This window comes from Arvicanthis niloticus, chromosome 18 (genome assembly GCF_011762505.2).
Source record: "Arvicanthis niloticus isolate mArvNil1 chromosome 18, mArvNil1.pat.X, whole genome shotgun sequence".
Taxonomy (NCBI): domain Eukaryota; kingdom Metazoa; phylum Chordata; class Mammalia; order Rodentia; family Muridae; genus Arvicanthis; species Arvicanthis niloticus.
Window position 1 is genome coordinate 6,648,642 of NC_047675.1, and position 22,682 is coordinate 6,671,323.

The 22,682-nt window shown below is 43.6% G+C and overlaps 1 protein-coding gene across 7 annotated transcripts in view; it reads left to right on the forward strand.

Annotated features, from left to right (window-relative positions):
- Slc10a7 (solute carrier family 10 member 7) overlaps window positions 1-22,682 on the forward strand; it is a 210,231-nt gene that overhangs the window by 149,610 nt on the left and 37,939 nt on the right. For 2 of the 7 annotated variants that reach the window (XM_034522871.2, XM_034522870.2), the window contains one exon: window positions 13,865-13,948. The exons of 2 other annotated variants lie outside the window; for them this stretch is intronic. In XM_034522871.2, the coding sequence (XP_034378762.1) occupies window positions 13,865-13,948 (84 nt within the window). Of the gene's footprint in view, window positions 1-13,524; window positions 13,584-13,864; window positions 13,949-13,980; window positions 14,411-22,682 lie in introns of those variants that run through there. 3 more of the 7 variants (XR_013104775.1, XM_076915437.1, XM_076915438.1) reach the window with 3 other exon arrangements.

Below are 22,682 nucleotides of genomic sequence, written 5' to 3' on the forward strand. Positions count from 1 at the left end.
CAAGACATCCAAGCAGAGACATAGAAAACTAATTGTGTGAGTCTGTAACTCAGGGTCCAGTCATAGTTCATTGCCTTCATACTGGTCCAGTCCAAATCACAAATATTCACTGGGAAGAGCTCAGCATCAAGGAAATTCAAGTTTGACTGGGGGAAACATGGCAATGGAGGGGGAAAAGTCTCTAAATCAAGCCGTGAGATATTGTAGCATTAAGACATCCATTAGGCCAAGGATTGCCATTTTGCCTGAGAGGAGTATAAGAGATTCTGATGCCCAAGTGTAGCTGACAATGTGTTTCAGAAGATGGACGGTGTGGGGTGTGGGTATTAGGTCAGTTACAATGATCTGGCCGTTGGTTTAACAGGATGGCTATCATTGGGGAGCTTACCAAAAGATATTTGCACAGAATTATATAATCAAAGCCTGGTTGACATGTGCTTAGGAAACAATGGAAGAAGAAACATTAAGATTAAGAATAATTGATAACATTGGGGTTGATTTTTAAATAAAGCTACAAAACATTAACAAAGTTAGTGAAGGATCAAGAGGGTTGTTTTTTTTTTTTTTTTAAGTTGAAAAAATTTGCTCCCTATTTGTATTAAGAAGAACAATCTAGTCATAGAGGGGAGATTTGATTCATAACTAAAATGAAGACTCCTCAGACCTGCTCTGAATAGAGGGACAGAGCCCTCATGCACAGGGAGTGCGGGCAGCCTCCTGATCTGAGAACCCATCCGTAATGATGATCCCTGGCACCTGAACAGAGGTGCAAGAAAAAGCTGCTGGTCAGACTCCAGACTCTTCTGTTTATTAGCCTGACAAGTAGGAAGTCAGGTTGGTGGTGGAGAGTAAGAAAAGGAAGTAGATGTTGGGGTGCACAGGAGACAGGAGGCCGGTGATCCCCGGCGCTGGGCCAGCCTCACCCTCCACCCAACAAGGAGTCTGCATGTCTTATCCATGACCTTATCTCCAGCACCTAGTGCTTATAAATTCTCATTGAAAGCAGAAGTGTGGTGGTAAGCAGTGCATTGGTCAGTGGCTCAGGCAATGAGCAAGGATTCAGGAGTCAGCACAGCATCACAGCCTGTACCAAACAGCCCTGCCTTTCATTTGCTGGGAAAATAAATTACACTGTTTTCAGTATTAAGTAAACTATCCATTATTTTACTCAATGTGTGAGGACCTAACTGTACACTGTGAATATTAGAAAGATCAATTGGACATTGATCTTTAAAGCAAAAAAATAGGATGCACACATAGATAATTAGAAGTCAGGGTAGAAAGGTTAGTATCACACATATTAATAATATATTTTAAAGATTGCTTAAACAGGAAGCATCTCGTAGATGCTTTTTATACCAAAAGGAAAGTTTTATTTGAAGAGCATGAAAAGGTATCTTAGGGTTTTACTGCTGTGAACAGATACCGTGACCAAAGTCTTACAAAGGACAACATTTAATTGGGGCTGGCTTACAAGGTCAGAAGTTGAGTCCATTATCACCAAAGTGGGAGCATGGCAGCGTCCAGGCAGGCATGGTGCAGGCAGAGCTGAGAGTCCTACATCTTCATCTGAAGGCTGCTAGCAAAATACTGGCTTCCAGGCAGCTAGTGTGAGAGTCTTCAGCCCACACCCACAATGACACACCTACTCCAACAAGATGACACCTACTCCAACAGGGCCACACCTCCTAATAGTGCTACTCCCTGGGGCAAGCATATACAAACCATCACAGAAACTTCTGGTGTTTCTCTGGGACTAACCTGCTTCCATTGGGTCTTTTAAAGTGCACACTGAGACTGTCTGTGTCCAGCATCACTGTAACGTGCCCATCTTTATCCACTTTGAGATGGTTGTCACTAACGCTGTTAAGTAACTAACTGTGGTGTTTACTATTCAGCAGCATATGAGAAACAAGACTGAGAGTACTTTCAAACTTGAAACCCCATGTTTCATGGTAGTTGTGTAGTGGGTGCACGCCATCAGTGAGTGGGTGCACCTCTACCCCACTTTTTATTTATTTTATTTTATTTATTTATTTATTTGGTTTTTCGAGACAGGGTTTCTCTGTGTAGCCCTGGCTGTCCTGGAACTCACTCTGTAGACCAGGCTGGCCTCAAACTCAGAAATCTGCCTGCCTCTGCCTCCCCAGTGCTGGGATTAAAGGCGTGTGCCACCACCGCCCGGCTCTACCCCACTTATTACATCAACCCATTTCATAGGACTTGGTTTCTCAGCAATCTGGCCCCACATCAGAATGATGGATAGTTATAAGTCCCTGTGGCAATGGAACACGTATGTACTCAGACATATGTATAGACACTGCATATGTACCAGCCTATTTCTACCTACCTATGTCTTATTGATCCGACTGTCTCTATTAGATTCCCTTTCAACAGTTCTTAAACCCAGCACAGGCCTGCTTCCTTAGATCCCCGCTTAGATCAACTTGTTTTTCCAAGTGTTTTCGTAACTTTCCTTTCTGCTATGACAAGCCCTTACAGAAGCATATAAGGAAGGGGAGGTTTCTTTTGACTCACAGTTCAGAGATACAGTCTGTTATGTTCGGGAGCTTGCAGAGGAAGATGAAGACCTCCCCTTAGCTGCCTTCTCCTGTTCATACACTGTGGAGGGAGTGCGTCCACACTTTTCCTCCCCAACGCCCCCTTCCCAGTTCAACCTCAGTTAACCTAATCTACATGGTCCCTCACAGACTCGCCTGCAGGCTGTCTCTTCAGGGTTCTAGATCTTGCCAGGCTGACAGTCTGTATCCAGTTCACATCATGCTGTGGGGAAGGCCGAGTGGTGCTTACTGAGGAGCTGTCTCTCCAGGCTCATTGTGAATGTGGCAAACAGGACTATCTCTAGATCAGAAAACAGGTCCCACGGTGTTTCAGAATTTGATCCAGACTGCACAACTGTTAGCGAAGACAGGGCAAGGTGTGTTCAGCCTCAGTCGAAGGCTCTCCTGGTTATACCTGGGAAGCTTGAGTCTTTAGAGGCAGTTTGAAGACCAGTTTTTAGCACTCAGTTACTATTTCCTGAACGTTTATAGTCTCCATAAGACACACAAAGCATAATTACTGCCTTGAAGGAGCTGAACACTTATGTAAACAGTAAACAGAAGTCAAGACTATGAAAGAAGTTTAGAGAAAAGTTAATTACCCATATCTGTGATTGCAACTCTATTTAATAGGAGTCCATTGAAAGGAGGGGCCCATGTTGGAGCAGCCTGGGTCTTCCTTCAATCAGCCGTCATTCATGTCCTGCTAACTGGCTACCTGTGGTAACAGTTTCCACTCTGTCCTGTCACTAGAAACAAACAGTTTACACTGCTGTCTTAGTACTGCCATTCCTGTGAACAAACACTGTGGACCAAGAGCACTGGGCTTATTCTTCTAGGTAACTGTCCATCACTGAGGGAAGTCAGGGCAGAACTCCAACAAGGCAGGATCCTAGAGGCAGGAGTTGATGCAGACACCATGGGGGTGGGGAGGAGGGCTTGTTGCTTACTGACTTGTTTCTGGCTTGCTAAGTCTCTTCTTACAGCACCCAGGTCCACCAGCCCAGGGATGGCCCCACACCCAGTGGGCTGGGCCCTCACCCATCAATCACTAATTAAGAAAACGCCCTATAGGCTTATCAACAACCTGATCTTACGGAGGCATTTTCTCAATCGATGTTCCCTCCTCTCAGATGACTATAGCTTGTGTCAACTTGACATAAAACTAGCCAGCACCCTGCTGTTAATGTCATGTGTGATAATCATTATTTTCATATTATGTTCCTAATTATGGTTGCATAGTCAGTTGCCACGAGTGGGCTGCAGAAATCGTTAACAGCAAGTGGAGAGAACATAAAGAGGACCAGCCATCTGATGTTCGCCCTTGAGTTACACTGAGATGTTTCAGCTCAGAAATGCCTTAAGCAGGATCTTCTCTTGAAGCCGAGGTAGCTTCTCCTCTCGTGTGTGTGACAGCTTTACCCAGAAGTTGTTCTCCGAGACTTTTTTGTGTGACCAATATGTGGAACCGATTGTAAATGCTGTTTCCCACCCGACCCCCAACACACACACACACACACACACACACACACACACACACCTTACTGAATTATAACAGGGAAATCAGGGGTAGCCAGAACATGTGGGAGGCACTTTAAAAAACTCTAGAGATGACACTGATAACACCATTCTCCCCAGCCCCTTCCCCACCCCCATCCTCCTCTTTTCAGGCCTCTGCTGCTGGCCTCAGACTTCCCCTACCTAGCTGAACTCAGGAAGAACATTGGTCAAGCCTGTCCCTCTGTCCCTTGACCTGTTCCAGCTCCAGTCCCTGGGTGCTGAGCAGAGAATAGCACCCAAATGGAAAGACGCTGCCTGCTTACAGCCTCTTGCCCCTTCTGTAGAAATGTAAATGCACTTTCTGTTTAAGTGACTGTCTAGCTGACTGTCTGGTTGCTTAATTAAACTCAAGATTGATAACATGAACTATTTGGTCAGAAAGTCTGGAGCCAAGTTTGTTGCTAGATGCCAACAAGGATCTCTGAGGACCCTACCTCTAGTCCTTTGCTTCTCCTAGGGTTAGGAAAGGCCATTTTACAGTGTAGGAGGGTGCATTTCACTTAGAGTCTACATGTTTGGAGAACGACAGCCTATGATGTGAGCAAAGTTTTCCATCAGGAATCAGGTACAGCTCAACGGGAGATTTTGTTCTGAAACTGATCCTCAGAACCACCAAAAACCGAATTAAAAAAAAAAAGTTCCCATTAAAGTAATTGGAAGTAACTTTTCACCTTACACTATAAATTAGCATATACATAAACACAAAGGATAGTAAGCTAAATGAGGATGGAGGAATAGGCAAGTGCCACGTGATCACACTAGAGTGATGAGTGCCAGGTTCAGGACGATGCAAAACCTGGGTACAGCTTTAGGAAGACTTGGCATCTAGTTATAACATGGTTAAATGATTTAATTTCATTACATCATTGTATGATTATAATTTATTAAGAGATTAGATCTTAGATATTTTTAATCATATAGACAAATTATGGAAAGCGATGGACATTAAATAGCCTGATTATGACAATCATCACACTGTGTGTGTGTAGTCATTACTTTGTGTACCTTGAATAATTTTGTCAGTTACACCTCAAAGATGAAGATAGGTCTACGTAATTGAAACCATACTATGCATACTAGTCTATCTTTAAAAACTTTTACGCCTAATTTATTTCTCAGAGAAGAAAAAATTCTATGCATTTAGCTGTAAAATAAAAGGTCATTTCCTCTACTCGATATAATCTCTATGCAATTATTCAGTTTTAGTGTGATGTAAACAACTAAATCAGTACTCCTCGGCTTGATAAAAAAAAAATCCCAGTAATTTTGACATTGAATCCGTCACCTGGCATACATACAAACTCAGCTTCAGGATGTCATCAGTTTTGTTTGTATGCACCCGTGTGTGTGTGTGTGTGTGTGTGTGTGTGTGTGTGTGTGTGTGTGTGTGTGTGTGAGAGAGAGAGAGAGAGAGAGACAGAGAGACAGAGAGACAGAGAGACAGAGAGACAGAGAGACAGAGCAGAGACACAGACCACGGAGAAGCTGAACTGTTATTCATGGGAAAGGGAAAATCAGGAAAGTTTGAGAAGACATCCCTGTAATGCTGGTTTTCACAATAGGATGGACATATAGGTGTTCCTCCCTTCCTCTTCCCCCAAGGCTGGGTCCTGGGATGTGAAGTAGAGATTATGCATCTCTCTCTCTCTCTCTCTCTCTCTCTCTGTGTGTGTGTGTGTGTGTGTGTGTGTGTAAATCACTCACTCTGTCTCACGTTAGTCCTTGCTGATTCTCCAGCAAGAGAGATTGGCTGGCATTGCCACTCTACAGTATAGATGTACTGTATAAGTACAGAGATGTACACATCTCTTTCTGTTTTTCCTAATGAAAGTGAAGGCCGATCATCAGGAGTAAATTATTTAATACAATAATGTTTTCATAGCAGAAAAGAGACACAAATAGCAATGCCTGAGGCTAAATGGGTTTCCCCATCAGATAAAAGGCTGATCACGCCACAGAACAGGTGACGGCCCGTGCATAAATGACAGCTTACAGGTCAGCTCGCTCTCAGGACGGATTGGGGAGGCTCCGTCTGTTTTCTCATGTCAGGTTGATAACTGATGTGCGGCCACTCAGCCTCCTTCATCAGAGCCATCATTTATTTGTCTTTCTGAGCCTGGTTACTTTGGACCAGTAATATTTACTCTCCAAGCGAAGTCATTATTAAATGAATGCATTGATGGCAGTCAACTGTGCTTCCACTGAACCTTGCTCTGCCAGAATTAAACCCTAAAGCCCCAAGGCATTCAGTGTGTGTACTGAATTAACTTCCCTCTGATGAATCCAATCTGGTACTAGTTATGTGCCATTCTTCAGAGTGTTGAGAAGAGTCACTCAAATGATTTTCTGTGTTCTATGGCTCAGTCATCCCCCCTGTCCCTTTCACTCCCCTACCACCAGCAGCAAAAAAAAAAGGAGAATCCAGCTTCCACTGCTGCTGCCTAGCCTACCTTCTGAACCTTCTGGAATCACTGTGGAGTAGAATGGAAGGCTTTGGAGCTGCACTTCAGGGATCCACTTGTAGCTACAGTAACCATGTTCAATTTGTTCAACTGTAAGCCACTAAAGTGGGGTTAATAGTTAGACTCAACTCACGAAGGTTCTGTGAGAGTCAGCCTAACACATTGTAAGCATTTAGACTAGTGTCTGTCACATGGAAATCTACACTCCATGTTGCTTCTGTATTCATAGGAGATGACTGGTGGAGGGAGGCTGGACTGATCCTATCTTGAGTTGTGAGTTACCTAAGACTTTGTCACTTACCTCAAAAATGTTAGGAGAGTGAAGAGAAACCATATCAGGTCTCCTTTCTCCCTATGTGTTTATAAGCGTTTAAAATTTTGACACATATATTTATTGAGCACCTGGTGCATATTAGATTGTGATTCTCAAGGTGTGGATCCAGGCACCCATGCAGCAGCAACACCTGAAACCTTCTGAAGTACACTGGTCCTACCAGAGCCCATCTCTGTCACTCTGGTAGTGTCTGGTCTAACTGTCCTCCTATTGTTTCTAAGGCAGTAAAAAGCACTTCCTCAGCTGTAAAGCAGCTTCCAGGGTGTATGCTTTCCCTGGAAGAACAGATTTGGAAATGAGTGGTTCAGAATTCCTCCAGGGCCAGTGGAACCGTGGCCCACAAAAGCCGAGGGAAGAATTTGGCAGTTGGAAGGGGCTTTGCAAAGAATTCCTATAAAATAAGATTTAAATTGCATCCAGGTGTCAGTGGAAGGAGGGAGACATTCCAGAGGCAGAGGCTCCCGGATACTGGATGACTGGCAGGCCTGCTCACAAACCTCATCTTCTCTCTTATTTCACCTAATTTTTTATTCTTTGAGAGTTTGATACATGAGTACTATGTTTATATGATGTCCATGATGCCCTGACTCCCTCATGACCTGCTCATTAATCTCACACACACGCATGCACACATGCACATGCATGCACACAGCCGACTGAGTGCATTCATGTGCACACATGTTTAGGGCTGACCACTTGGGATTAGATAACTGAGTTAGGGTGATCATCCTCAGGGAGAACTGATTCTCCATCTCTCTGCAGCCATTATTGCCTTTAGCCCTGAATATAGAGGCAGGCTCTTGTACACTTTCCCCCATCCATGGTGGCATTTCTACTGGTGCTGTGAGTATGCAAGTCTTGTTTAGCCAATCATATTGTGTCTTGTTTAAAAGACACTCTCTCACAGCAGACATTCTGGTTCTCTGGCTCTTACAATTCCATCCTTTCTTCCACCATGTCCCCTAAACCTTAGGCATAGGGGTTACATTATAGACATAATGATCTTGGTCTTTTGTTGTAGTTGTTTTTGTTGTTGTTTTAAGATTTATTTATTTTATGTATGTGAATACACTGTCACTGTCTTCAGACACACCAGAAGAGGGCATCAGATCCCCTTACAGATGGTTGTGAGCCACCATGTGGTTGCTGGGAATCAAACTCGGGACCTCTGGAAGAGCACCCAGTTCTCTTAACCACTGAGCCATCTCTCCAGCTCCAATGACCTTGATTTTTAAGAAGTAGCCCTTGAGAAGAGGGGCTTGGTGCTTTGTCCACTGTTACAGCCCCTAACACTTAGAACATGTTCTGGCTACCAAGAAGAACTCAGTCATACCGGAGTGTCTTGTGTCCTTTGCAGGGCTCACAGGGATTTGACCTGATGAGGGCAATGAGGGAATAAAGAAAAGAGACATATGCACACACATAGCGTCTGCTGGGGTTGGGTGGACTGGGCTGTCTGCTGGAGCTCAACGCATTTATGGTACACAGTTGAGCAGAGAGGCAGGGCCATTGTATACAGGTAAACAAGGAGATAGATTCTATTCTTTATAGCTTAATTCAGCACACAGGTTTAGCTGATCTCCATAGGAGCAGTCTTCAGGACATTTTCTACACATTCAGACCAGAAGGAAAGACTTTGCCATTTCCTTCCAAGCCTCACCTGGCAAATCGGGGTTTTGCCATTTTTCCATGAGTGAGGCTGTGGGGTCTTTGACATAGCTGTGCCATGTCAACACTACACATTAATGCCTGTGCACACAATCACACACACACACACACACACACACAGACACCCTCAAGGCTTTCTGCATGCCTTATAAGAGTGACTTAACATAAAGGATTTACATTCTCATACATTGGGTTTTTATGTTTCATTTCTTCTTAGTATAAGCTATTAAAGCTGCAAAATCCACCTAGTTGGGCATTTTCTCCTTTGAGGTGCAACATTTCTGAAAGGATCAAGCAGTAACTGGGTTGTTTGTTTAATGTGCTGTACTTGGCAGTATGAGATGTGTTATCTCCGTGAAACCCAGGCTATGTGCTGAACTTGCAAGCTCGTCCTGCTAATTACTGGTGCTCCGCTAAGCTAATCATGGAAGAAGTTGTCCATCATTCCTAGGGTCCTTTTGTCCACATCAGGACCCTTTTTAAAATGTGAAGACGCAGTTATTTGAGCAGCAGAGATAAGTCTGGCCTTCAGAATGATTGGAATGTGTACTTTCCTCGAATGTTTTAATGTGCTGTCCTGTGGCAGATGCTCTCTGTTTTTCTGGATGCCAGCGAACGCTTCAGAGCATGAGAAACCTCCACAGAGATGCCTTTGAATCGTCACACTGACCACACAGTAGGCCCTGTGGCCAAATCAAAGGAAAGGACTTATTTCAAATCAGACTCCAGCACTAATATCTCTTTCCTTTTAGAGCCAGCATCCCTTCTTCCCTTTCTCTGCCTTTAGGAACCCAGTTAATTACATTGCTGGATAGCGTGGGCTCACCGCTCATCTGACAGGACCTCAGAGGAGGGTCACTCTAACCTGTTTCCAGTGAAGTAGTTCTCAGGTGTTCTAGAGGACAAATGGACTCGGGTTCCTTCTCGGCACACTGCTGTGTTCTACTGCCTTCTAATGTGGGCTTCTAAACATTACGTATACAATGGCCTGTGATGGGAGAAATTAAAATACATGCTACTTTAAAAATATTAATGAAATGTTTTTATCAGTGAGCTTATAGAAGCAATATGTCTTCTAAACCAGCTTGGAAAATACTCTACCATTGATGTACATTTCCCAGCACATGAACATTTTAAATATGAGTAAAGTTAGGTAGGAAGAGGGGCCAAGAACGTGTGAGCTGAGACTGAGGCGGGGACTGTTCACACCCAGCAGTTAGAGCTGGAATCCTGCTGCTTCTCGTCAGACACTCTTGTGAATAAAGAATTGAAAACTTTTTTGAGGTTTCTCCAGTACCTATAATTTTTTTCTGCTTTCAACCATTGAATCAGGAAGAAATTTTAGAGTTACTGTTTGTGGGGCAACCATGTTTGTTGAGCACTCTGTGCATCAAGTGTGTGCTGGATGTGAAGCAGTGTAATTACTGCCCTTAGTGGTTACGTACGAAGCCGTTCGTGGACCAGAGGTTCTGTGCACACAGCTTCCTCAGCCTCACCTGTCTGGTTGACTCTGCATTTCTTTACTTTATGTCAGTTGTATAGGAAAAGGGCCAGAGGCCACAGTTTGGGAGATGGTTACACTGACAGCCAGTGGTCTGTGCAAACAGTGGTATTAAATGAACGTAGGTAGGTCCCCTGGTGGGTGGACCAAAATTTATTGAAAATGGATTTTAGTGGAACTTCATCTAGGTTGATGTTACCTATGGGCTTGCTGTGAATTCCTTACTGTGTTGAGGTCTGTCTCTTGTATTCTTGGGTTTTGTTGTTGTTGTTGTTAAGGACTTTTATCATGAAGAGGTGTTGTATTTTGCCAAAGGCCTTTCCTGAATTTGTTGATGTGGTGGATAACACTTACCAGTTTACATAGTTGCAAGATCCCTGAATCTCTGGGATGAAGCCTACTTGGCCATGGTGTATGATATTTTTATGTGTTCTTGTATTTAGTTTGCAAGTGTTTTACTGAGAATTTTTACATCTGTGTTTATAGATGAAATGGATTTGTAATTCTATTTTCTTTGTTGGGTCTTTGTATGGCTTAGGTATCAGGGTAACTTTGGCCTCATAAAATGAATTGGGCAGTGTTCCTTATGTTGCTGTTTTGTGAAATAATTTGAGGAATATTGGTGTTAATTCTTCTGGAAGAATTCTGTATTAAAACCATCTGGCGCTTTTTGGTTGGAAGTCTTAATTCCTACTTCTGTTTCACTAGGAGTTATAGGTCTGTTTAATTTTTTGGTTATGTGATCTTTTTGGTAAGTGGTATGTATCAAGAAAATTATCCATTTTTTGCTAAATCTTCCAATGTGGAAGCACAAAACTTTAATGTATGTCTTTACAATTCTCAGGATTTCCTTGGTGTCTATTGTTATGTCCCCATGTCATCTCCAACTTTGTTAACTTGGATAGTCTCTCTCTGCCTTTTAGTTAATTTGGCTAAGAATTTGTTACTCTTAATGATTTTCTCAAAGACCCCCTTCTTTGTTTCCTTGATTCTTTGTATTGTTTTTTTGTTGTTGTTTCTATTTTATTGATTTCAGACCCGAATTTGATTATTTCTTCTCCTCTACTCTTTTGGGATATTGTTTTCTTCCTTTTGTTTTAGAACTCACAGGTGTGCCATTAAGTTACTGGTATAAGCTCTCTAAGACACACACACACACACACACACACACACACACACACACACACACACACACACTCTTAGAGCTCTGCACTTGCTTCTTAGAATCACTTTCATTGAGTCCCACAAGTTGAGTATGTTGTATTTTAACTGGATATATGTTGAATAAAAATATTCAATTCTAAAATGTTTTAAATTCCTGTTGTTTCTGTGGTGGCTATACAGCTTTAACCTGTGGGCATCAGATAGAGTGTGGGATATTATTTCAATTTTCTGGTATCTGTTGAGATTTGCTTTGTGTCTAAGCATGTACTCAGTTTTAGAAAGTTCCACAAGCTGCAGAGAAGAAATTATCTTCTGTGTTTGGGTGAAATGTTCTGTAAATATCTATTAGGTCTATTTGGTTTATGACATGTCAGCTCTAGCATTTCTCCATTTAGTTTCGTCCAGGTGACCTGCCTAATGGCAAGAGTCGAGTATTGAAGCCTTTCAGTCTCACTGTGTCAGGTCCGTTTGGGATTTTAGCTGGAGTCATGTTACTTTATGATCTTGAGTGCCCTTGTGTGTGGTACATAGATGTTAAGAATTGCAACATCCTCTTGGTGGATTTTTTCCTTTGGTGAATATATAGTGTCCTTTATCTCTGACTAGTTTTGGTTTGAAGTCTATTTTGTCAGATATTAAAATGGCTCTAATGACTTGTTTCTTGGGTCCATTGCTTAGAATATCTTTTTTCTATCCTTTTATCCTAAGATGATATCTATCCTGGATGTTAAGGTGTGTTTTGTGGATGCAGCAGAAGAATGGGTCCTGTTTTGTATCTAACTTGTTGGTTTGTGCCATTTTATTGGGGAGTTGAGAACCATTGATGTTGAGAGCTGTCAGTGACCATTGCTTGTTATTTTGTTGTTGTGATTTGGTTCTTTCCTCCTTCCTTGGGTTTGCTGGTCTGATATTTCTTCCTTGTGTTTTCTTGGGTGTGGTTAACATCTTCAAGTTCTAAGGCTGTCCTCCAAGCTGCATTTGTAGATAGATACTGCTTGAATTTGGTTTGGTTATGGAATGTCTTTCTTCCTTCGTCTATTGTGATTGAGATTTTGCTGGGCTGGCATCTGTGATCTCTTAGAGTATGTAGAACAAACATCTGTTCATGCCCTTCTGGTTCTTAGAATCTCCATTAAAAAATCAGGTGTAATTCTAATAGTTGTGCCTTGGGCTCTCAGTCATGGCTCCCTCATTGTCCACTGACAAAGTTATTTTCCAAAAGGCATTCCTAACTTGGACTTAACAGGCGAATATGAAATTTGAGTCCCATCTATAAGAGGATTAAAAACAAGTTACAGGGGCAAGGAGGAGATTGGTGTGGCTTCCGAGAAGGTTGTCATTAAAAGGCTGAAGAGGGATAAGAACATCTATGAACCAGGCTGTCACTTGCCAGAGAGGTTTGAATACAAGGAGGAGGTTGAGGAAGTACCCAGGGAAACAGTGATTCTTGATAGCTGAGGCTGCCTGACTCTTATAGATGAAGGTCACAGCTGCAGTAAGGAGGGGCTCTGAGAGGCTGATGTGGCAGCAGTCAGCAAAGGAGAAGATGGACTAGGACTCGTGCTCAGGTGGGGCATTCAAATTTTAAAACAGGTGTAGCCAGGCAGTGGTGGCGCATACCTTTAATCCCAGCACCTAGGAGGCAGAGGCAGGTGGATTTCTGAGTTCAAGGTCAGCCTGGTCTACAGAGTGAGTTCCAGGACAGCCAGGACTACACAGAGAAACCCTGTCTCGAAAAAATAAAAACAAAAACAAGCAAACAAACAAACAGGTGTATAGAAATTTTAAGTTGAAGAAAAGAAGACTGGGGAAGTGTCTCAGGAGGTAAATAGCTTGCCACACAAGCTTTTGAGGATGTGAGTTCAAATCCCCAGGACTCCTATAATTCTGAACACAGAAGTGCATGTCTACAATCCCAGCTCTCCTAGCATGAGATAGGAGGGAGAAGTGCCAGCAGCTTGCAGGCCAGCTACCGACCGGGATGTTCACCGCAGTGAACAAGAAACCCTGTCTCAGACAAAGGGGGCAGCATGGGCCAGTGTCTGAGGTTGTCTTCTGACATGCACACGCATACCATACACACAGACAGATACAGAAAACAAACAGAAAAAGAAGCTGTGTTTTAAAATTCCTCTCATTTGCTAGAACTTGTATAACAATGAATTGTAAAGGATCTAAGATTCTCTTTGACTTAAGAAAAGTTAGAAAATATTTTATTTACATTAATAAAAATGTCTATGTAAGAGAATGAGACATGTTTGTTTATTATTCTAGGAGTCTACAAATGGACGCAGTAATCACTTACGTTATGGCTGTAGGTGAAACACTGTGGTGTATGTAAAATAACTCTACCATCCACGAGTGTTAATAACAGTAATTTAACATGATTGTGTAACTTCAATCTGTCCTTAATCTTAGATTTATAATAGAATTACATGTTAAAATACTTAATAATCTACTTGAAAATCAGAGGTAACTTCACTTTCTCATTGTTGATTACTGCCAAATTTTTGGTGCTTGTGAGAGAAATAATGAAGTTCACTCTGCATTACTGAACTGAGCCGTCTTCGCTGCTGGGTCACAGTAAGCCTCACCCCTGCTCTCTGTTTTGCAGCTCGGCTCATCCTCTTCCGTGCCTTTTACATCCATTTTCTCTCAGCTTTTTATGACGGTGGTAGTTCCTCTTATCATTGGACAGGTAAGGTTGTCTAGCTGTTTTTTTCTCAACAGGTCACCCTGGGAATTCTTACGTCAGGTTAGAGCACGTGAGAGGAGAAAATGAGAGAAGACTGAAAATACACGTTTTCTACATTTTCATCTTTGAACTTTCAATTAACAACATTAAGCCACTCTGCCCTTGGTTTCCTACACAAGACTCTCCAACAGACACAAGCTGGATTCTAGAATCATCCGTTCTTCTTAAGCAACGGGGACCCTTGTATAGTAGCTTCCTAGGTGATTTGTTAATTTGGGGGTTTAAGTCAGGAGAAGCCATCGTCGTGGGGACGAGAGTTTAATGCACCAACAAATGTGGTAAGTCTGAGAGAAGTAGTCTGTGAGCATCTTCACGGACCAGAAGAGCAGTTGGACCCTAAATTTATTTCTGCCTTTCATTTGCTGGATGACCCTGGGCAAGTCATTTTAATCTCCCTAGCTGCCAGTCACAATTTATTAAATATTATAATTACAGTACCTCAAAGTATTGTTGTGAAATATTGATGGGTGTAAAGTTCTTGGACTATATATAGTCTGACCCAGTGAACACTCTATGGCTTCAGTCACCATCACCACAACCACCACCACCACCCTCATCATCATCACATTGCCTGTGTATATCAAATAGGAAGCATCCCTTTCAAATGTGGTCCATAAATATGACATCCATACAGATGGTGCTTAGTACTGTCTTCAGTGGGGCTCTATGGGCGGAGGATTCTCAGACAGGTGGCGTACAAGAAGTGTATGGGGTGAAGGAAGCAGGGATGGAGGCTGGCTTCCCACCAAAGGCTTCCACAGCCCTCATGCCGAGCTCTGGGGCTGGTCCAAGCCCTCTGAGTGGTCCTCTATTAGGGCAAAAACATGGTTTTCCTATTTTCTCACAGTCATTTCAGGCTGGCCTCACTCACATACCTAGGGGAAAAATAGCAAACAGAACAGGTAGACCATACAAAGCACCATAGCATCCACTACACAGACATTTTTAGAATTAATTTTACACTTAGAAAATAGGCTAAATTCAGTGTCATTGGGGTGATTTAAAAGCCATCAAAGATTATGACAATTAAATACAAAATAACAGTTGAAAAATAGACCCCTATGGCAATCACATAATGAGGATTTTGAAGAAGCATATCCCTGCTGCCTCCATAGCCTCTGCCCTGTTTCTTACCCTGGCTCACCTGGACCTTTCTCGGTTTCTGTTCACTCCTTCAGATGGAGTGTCTTTCTGCCTGCCTCCCACCCAGCTCGTTACTCAGCTGACTCCTGAACTCACCTCTCGTTTGAACCGTGTGGTGCCCCCCCTTCATTACTTAGTACCCTGCTCAACTCCTGACTCAGCCCTTCTCAGGATGTGGGTTTATCCTGGATTTTTTTTTTTTTTTGACTGTTTGCCACATCGCACACCCCATGAGTTTAGAAGCCATGTTTATTTTATTTTCCGTTATATTCCCAGGCTACAAGTGTTCATCCAGTAAGTGTATGCAGAATGAGCGAATGGATGAATGAATGGATGAATGAGTGAGTGAGTGAGTGAATGAATGAATGAATGAATGAATGAAAAGTCAACAAGACTGTTTCTATGCGGTGTCCTCTTGTTGAGGCATAAGTACCCCTCTGCCCCCACTCCTCTGTTGTGAACAGCATCAGTGTGCATTCCTGCTTTCCATAATAACCTGGAACACATAATTCTTCTCTTAGTGGATCTTGGGAAATCTGTACTAACAGAAAATACTTGGCTTCACACATGGACACAACATGCATGCCCACACAATTCAGTCTTTGTATAGAGTACTGTCGACATTTATGTAAAGAATCTTTACCCAGAGAACGTTGGGTTGTTAGATCGCTCATCCTCTGTGTGCCCAGCAGTAAAACATCCTGTAAAGCAGTAAAGGTGTCAAAAAGTAGTATGAGTAGCTTTTTTTTTTAATTGAAAATAAATTTTATCAAGCAGTATATTCTGATCACACATTCCCCTCCTGCATCCCCAGATCCTCGCTCCCACAAACTCATCCGGCCCCACACCCAACAGCTCAATTAAAACCTAACAAGCCAGAATAAGCCAGCAAACAGATGGAGAAAAGGAAAAGGGAAGGGGACGTGCATTCACGTGTGCAGCAGGCACACACATACACGGACACATACGTAAGCAGTATCCATAAAAACACAAAGCAGGAAACTACAACAGATAAGCAAAAAGCAAGTAAGGGTAAAAAGAATTAAGGCATTATGAGACAGAACATATCCAAAAGATACTGCTGGGTTGGCATGGGACCGCCCTTAAATGTGGTTTGTATACCCAGTGAAACCTCACTGGAGAAAACTAATTTTTCCCGTGTGAGCAGTTGTCAGTTGGAGATAGCTTCTGGGTTAATAAGGATGGGCCTGTGTCCTCCTCCCTGGCTCAGCACTGGGACCCATCTGGCCTTGACGTGTACACACCTAGGATGGGTAGCTTTCTTATTTCATCCTCTTAGGAACCTCTGGCAGCTTTCTGTGATTAGAGAATGTCCCTTCCTTGTATCCTCTAATCTTAAGAGTGGGCGGTCACCAGCATTGCACTGATGGGTCAAGCTTGCCTCCACCCCCTTCTTGGATCTTTAACCTCTTTCATCCAGGAAGTCACTAAATGCCAGCCTTTCTCTCTCAAGGTTCTTCCCAACAGATATCTGCAACACCATTCAGTGTGAGAGAGGGTAGCATTCCTAACCATCTCTTGTCTAAGCCGTCATCCCTCCTGAACCTGTTTCTCTGTCCTGAATGTCCTCCACCCCAGATCTCACTGCCTCTGGGTAGCCCTCACAGTGAGTCTGCTTGTGGTGTTCCTCTTTTAAGATCATCTCTGTGCTCCCTGTTGTCAGCTCCTTGGCCCGTGGTTTCTTTAACTTCATAGTTTTGCTCACCCTGCCTCTGCCCTGCACCTTTGTACCCCTCCCCTTCTTACAGGCTCCTCTTTTGCCACACTGTGTCCTCTTGAGTTCTCTTGAGTGAGCCTGGATGTGCCCCCCACACCCTCTGCCTCTACCTTTCAGGAAGCTGCTTGTCCCTGCAGCCTCCTTGTTGAGCCCTCTCTAAGGTGCTTGTTACTGCTCCCCTGGTCTACACTCAGTGCCAGTTCACCCTTAGTGGGCTCGGTACATCTTTATCAAAGAGATGATCCTCTAATCCTCTACCATGAGCTAGAAGCAGGGGCGATTCCTTCCTGAAACACTGAAGGAATCTATCTTTATGTGCTCGGTGTGTCAGTCGGCCTGTGTGGTGAGCTCCGGCCTGTGTGGTGAGCTCCGGCCTGTGTGGTGAGCTCCGTAGGCGCTTGGTTGCTCACAGGTGTATTCAGTACCACGCTCAGCAGTAGGGTTTAAGCGATACAAAAAGATTGACAGAGCAAGCTTTGAACTTACCCACAGGGGGCCAGCACTCATCCTAGATTGCTATTTGTTCAGGATTATGCTTTTAGGTCTGTATGTAGTAGCTACCAGATAACAATGACTTTTTCTTTCCCAGCAATCACCTGCAAAACAAATCTTGCAAAGAAAATTGAGTACAATTGTCCATCAGGTTCTAAGGGAATTGGCTTCAGAGTCCCTACAAACAAAACCCACGGGGGTTCAAGTCTAAAAAGCATAGTGTTTGCTCATGGCATATACATATCCTCTACAGATTATTTATAGAATCTGATCAATAGAGTTCATATGCTGTGTAAATAGTTTTAAAATAGTAAGGAAAGCAAGTCTGTACAGAGTCAATAAGTTTTTTCAAATACTTTTCATTTGTAAACCCATGGATACAGAGGGCAACTCTGGGGCCATAACCGAAGAGGGAGGCTGCCCACAGGAGAAAGTTTTATTAGTTGAGCACTGTTCTGTGAACAGTGAGCCTCAGATCCCTGAAGATGAACACCACATCTTCCCTGTAGTCTTCAGTCTGGGGCAGGGGGGCTTTGAACAGGCCTCACTGCCTTGGCCTCCTGCTCCTGGGACCACACCTGTCAGAATCCGCCTGTGTCATGCAGGCTTCGGCGGCGGATGATGGCTGCTGCACTTCCAACAAGCGAGCTGTCTGGAACACTGGAGTGCACAGTATACTACAGGCCCCAGGCAAGCCTGTCTGGAGCACTGGAGTGCACAGTATACTACAGGCCCCTGACAGGGGGGATGCAGTATTTTAAGGAGGAGCGTCCTTTCCTAATGCACAGGACCAAGCTTCCAGACAAACAGCAGGCTCATGAAGGTGAGGACCAGTCTGGACCAGCTCAGTTCTCAGACACCAGATTCTTACCTTATCTGTGTTCATGCAGTGATTCTTCCAGCTCAAGAGCTGGCATCGGCCTGCTGCCAGCCTCTGCTCTCCTCCTACTTCACTTTCCCTCTGACCCAACTGACAGGCCACAGTCTAGCCCCCCACTCTCCCCTCCCGAAGAACCTTCACAAAAGCCCAGTCCTATTTGCGCCTGACCACCTACCTGGTCTGTGTGTGCAACTGAGCTGCTTAGATCTCAGACACATCACGAGAGAGCTTTCTTCTCCCCACTTTGTCACCTCAGTCCAGCTCCACTTACTTCACAGACTCCCAGTAGAGCTCCCTGCATAGTGCAGCAATCACAGTCCCCTCATGCTTTAAATCCATGGCATCAAACTAAAAGTGTCATCTGAAACACAGCACAACCCCACTCCATTCGAGGCTTCCTTTTCATTGTCGCCCCCACCCTCTTGTTTTAGGTCCTGTGCACTTCCCTCCCAGCCCCACCCCACCCATCTGCTGTTTCGCCAGCACCCTCTCCTCCCACCTTCCTCCAGGTGCCACTAGTCAATCAAGCTACCTCATTTAAACTTCTCTCAATACACATTTCTTGCTTCTTGCTGGTTTGTTTGTTTGTTCGTTCGTTCGTTCGTTTGTTTGTTTTCATTCCGCTCCCAACTAGAATGTAAGCTCCCCAAAGATAGGGACCTGTCTGCCTAGTTTATCTCTGTGTTGATATTCAACCCATTGACTCACCTAAATTGTATACTGTGGCCTTCGAGGACCTTGTAGGAAGTGTGCATGGATATTTGTCTGGTGGAAACCAACTCTTGGCAACATTTGTAACAGAAAAGGCCAAATTACAAAAGCAAACTTGTCTACAATGTATGTACAAATCTTTAATATAAGATTAAAATAAGGTCTGTCATTATTTCTTTAACAAAATGAACTGAGGAAGAAAGATTGAACTGAGCAAAATTTCCTGAGCCTTTTATTCATGGTAACACAGCGTCAGATTTCAACTTCGGACTCTATTCCTGGGAGTGGATTTCACTTCTCTGTCTTTTCTCTGAGGAATACCTGCCTTTGGCTGAAGTTCCCTGCCTTACTTGTGTATCTGCTAGGCTTGCGTTGGTCTTCTAGTTCTGTCTGCCTGTTCTTGAGGAGGGAAAATTTGTACTTTTACTGTTTGCCTGTCTTCCTGACAAGCTGAGCTCTAAGTGCATGCAGCAGATGCTTCTTTTACGCATTGTGTTTAAGGATGATTTATGAACAAACATTAATGAACCTGAGTTCCTATCACCTTTCATTATTTTCTATCGCCCTGGTTAGTTTTCAGATTAGCACACCACAGCCCACCCCGTCTCTCTGAGTTAACAGTGAAGCACATGTCTGTCTGTTATCCTGAGTTCTCAGGCTTTTCCATTCCTGATGTGTTGCAGCTTGCAGCTGGCCATTCATGCTGAGTGGGCGTTAGCTTAGCTGAAAGCAGCTGGTGGCCTTAGCTCTCCAGCATTTTGCACATGTGAGGTTCAATTGGATTTGAAGTGGTTTTTGGTCTTTCTTTTGCTTCACACAGAGTGTGTGTGTGTGTGTGTGTGTGTGTGTGTGTGTGTGTGTGTGTGTGTGTGTGTTGCTGGCACATGGTCCTGTGGGATGTGCTGTGCTGTCAACAGTGAGACACGTCACCAACCCAGAACCAGAAGTGAGAATGAGGGCCACTCACCTCACACAGGCTGTGTCTACAGCGTCTTCAGCCCAGTCAGTTACTCAGTGCCGACTACAGATGAGCCACAGGGAAGTTAAGGATTACCCAGGATGTCAAAGGAAGGAGCAAAACCAGGATTCAGGGTCAGTCTGTACATTGACCTGATACTGGGTTCTCTCAGCAAATGTGACTAGCTTCTTGATTTTTTTTTTTTTTTTTTTTTTTTTTGGTTTTTCGAGACAGGGTTTCTCTGTGTAGCCCAGGCTGGCCTGGAACTCACTCTGTAGACCAGGCTGGCCTTGAACTCAGAAATCCGCCAGCCTCTGCCTCCCAAGTGCTGGGATTAAAGGCGTGCGCCACCACTGCCCGGCATAGCTTCTAGTTTTTTATGCAGGTTGTCTGGGCTCTCTTTGCCTGTGTTGCCAGCTGTATTCCCAGCAAGACGTCTGAGAGTAGAATGAAGCAGTAGGGTGAATTTTCACTCTTAGATGGGTAACCACTGATGGATGTTTCCAAATTATTATTTATTTACACTCCTTTCAAAGTATACTAATATTATTTAAAACCCAAGCAATATTTAATAAAACATTTTAAGAGAAAAGTGTTATAAACATTAGCTTTAACACCACCAGTCTTAGAACATCCATTTAACAGGATGTTAATAAAGACTCAAACGTCTTTATGAAAATATGTGAATTCATTGCAATAAAGGGTGACCACCAAAGAACCTTGAAACCACCATGAGGAAAAATAAAATTTAAAACTCAGGCTTAGCATGAAGAATTATCCATCACACAACCTCACCCCAAACGCAATTATAAAGGTAAAGACCGAGTAGAAAGAAAATGATGACCATTGGCCTTCCCGGTCACCCTGATTGTCAACGCTCTTCACCCAGGATGGGCCGCTCTTACCCGCTTCTAAACTGAAGTCATATTGCAACTGATATGAAACACAGCTTATTGGAAATGCCGTCAAGTTTAATTTTCCTGTAGCCTTGCCTGCTATTTAATTTAAAATAACGAAAATCAAAATATTAAGGCTGAGACAATAAAAGGAAAGCCTTCCTGGGGGAGACGTTTTTCCTGCTCTACTGGGAAAAGTGAGCGAGTTAATGAGCATTCATGAGTTAATTTTTAATGCCTAAGTTTCTCTGAGCACTGAGGACAAATGAAGTTAGGATAAGTTCTAAGCAGAGATACACCTGGCCATCTCCCCTGGACTCCTCTTCTCCCCTGAGAATTCTGTCAGGGACAGTCTCAGGATGCGCTGGTCTCTCTGACAAAGCTTGGGTTCTCTTAGGGTCACTAACACTGGCAATATGGCCAAAGTCTGGAGAGTTTTTAGATGGCACAGATTCCTCAGAAGCACGGCATGACTAAGGAGTGGCTGCTGACGTGCAGGACGAACAGTGCTTTCTGGAGCTGTGTCCAGACCGCACCTGTGAGGTGCGTCGCCTGCCCTTCACTCAGGTTGCCTTTCCAACGACACGATGCCAAGATGGCTGCTCTGAGACCTGAATTGAAAGCAAGCTAGAGAGGCTGTGGAGCTAGAGAGATGTAGAATGCTTGACTAAGGAGACATGGCTGGATGCCACAGGGAGCCTGGAAATCTCCTGGCAGGCTCTGCTCCTCTATGGTCGTCACTGCCCTTGTGGGCTCATTCAGTTCCCAACTTGTACTTGACTTCATCAAGATCAAGTACCCGGCATTTACCCTGGAAGCTTCAGGCTAAGAGGATTCTGACTGAGGGGCGCTTGTCTCTTGCCATATTTGAAAGCATCCTACGCTACCACAAGACCCTATTGCCTTGTAGTGAAGGTTTGAAGAGACTGTCAGGTTAACTGAATCCGATTACTGCTCATAATGTTGATTGATGGTTGGAGATTTGCCTTGGCTTTAATGTGGCTTTGGCTTCCACGCCCCCCCACCTTCGTTTTTATTTATTAATCTTCTCAGGCTGGGCCATGGTGTGGAGAGAGGTGGACATGCTTACTTTGGGAATTGGGATCATATGTTTTTAAGTATTCTGTAGTAGAGTATATTAGATGTATATTCTGTACTAAAGTAAGAGTGAATGTTCCATCTGGTGGCAGTGATGCACACCTGCACTCCCAGCACTCAGGAGGCAGAGGCAGGTGGATTTCTGTGAGTTAAAAGTCAGCCTGGCCTACAGAGAGAGGTAGTTCCAGGACAGCCAGGGCTACAGAGAAACCCTGTCTCAAAAACTAAAGGAAAAAAAAGGAGTCAGTGTTATAGATGTCATTAATTTCTGTTTAGTTTTAAAGCAGCTGGAGTATTAAAACTTGGAAGACTACACTTGTGATATAATATTTTATGAAATGACCTAAACGAAGTCCCTTAGTAGCCTTCCGTGTCATGTTTGAGCAAGGGTCTTCGTATCACCCATGGCACACTGTTATAGAATTCCTGTTCCATGCACCAGTCCCTGAGCCCAGGTGACAGACCTGCCCTGGTCTCTACACAGAACATTTTCAACTCTAAGAGTGAACACCAATAAATAAAATAAAACAGTTTGAGAACTCTCCTTTCCATCAATATGTTAGTAAGCCAGTTATTACTGTGATGTAAGATCTGCTTTTTAAAGGTTCCTAACCATTGTCGGTCAGTCTGTAATACTCGCTCCCTTCATTCTTGGTACACAATACCAAGTGATCAGCTTTCTACAGAGACTCTTACCTAGGGGACAGGCAGTTTACTCATTCCTTGAGCCAAGGTCACTCTCCAAGAGGTCTGACTGAGAG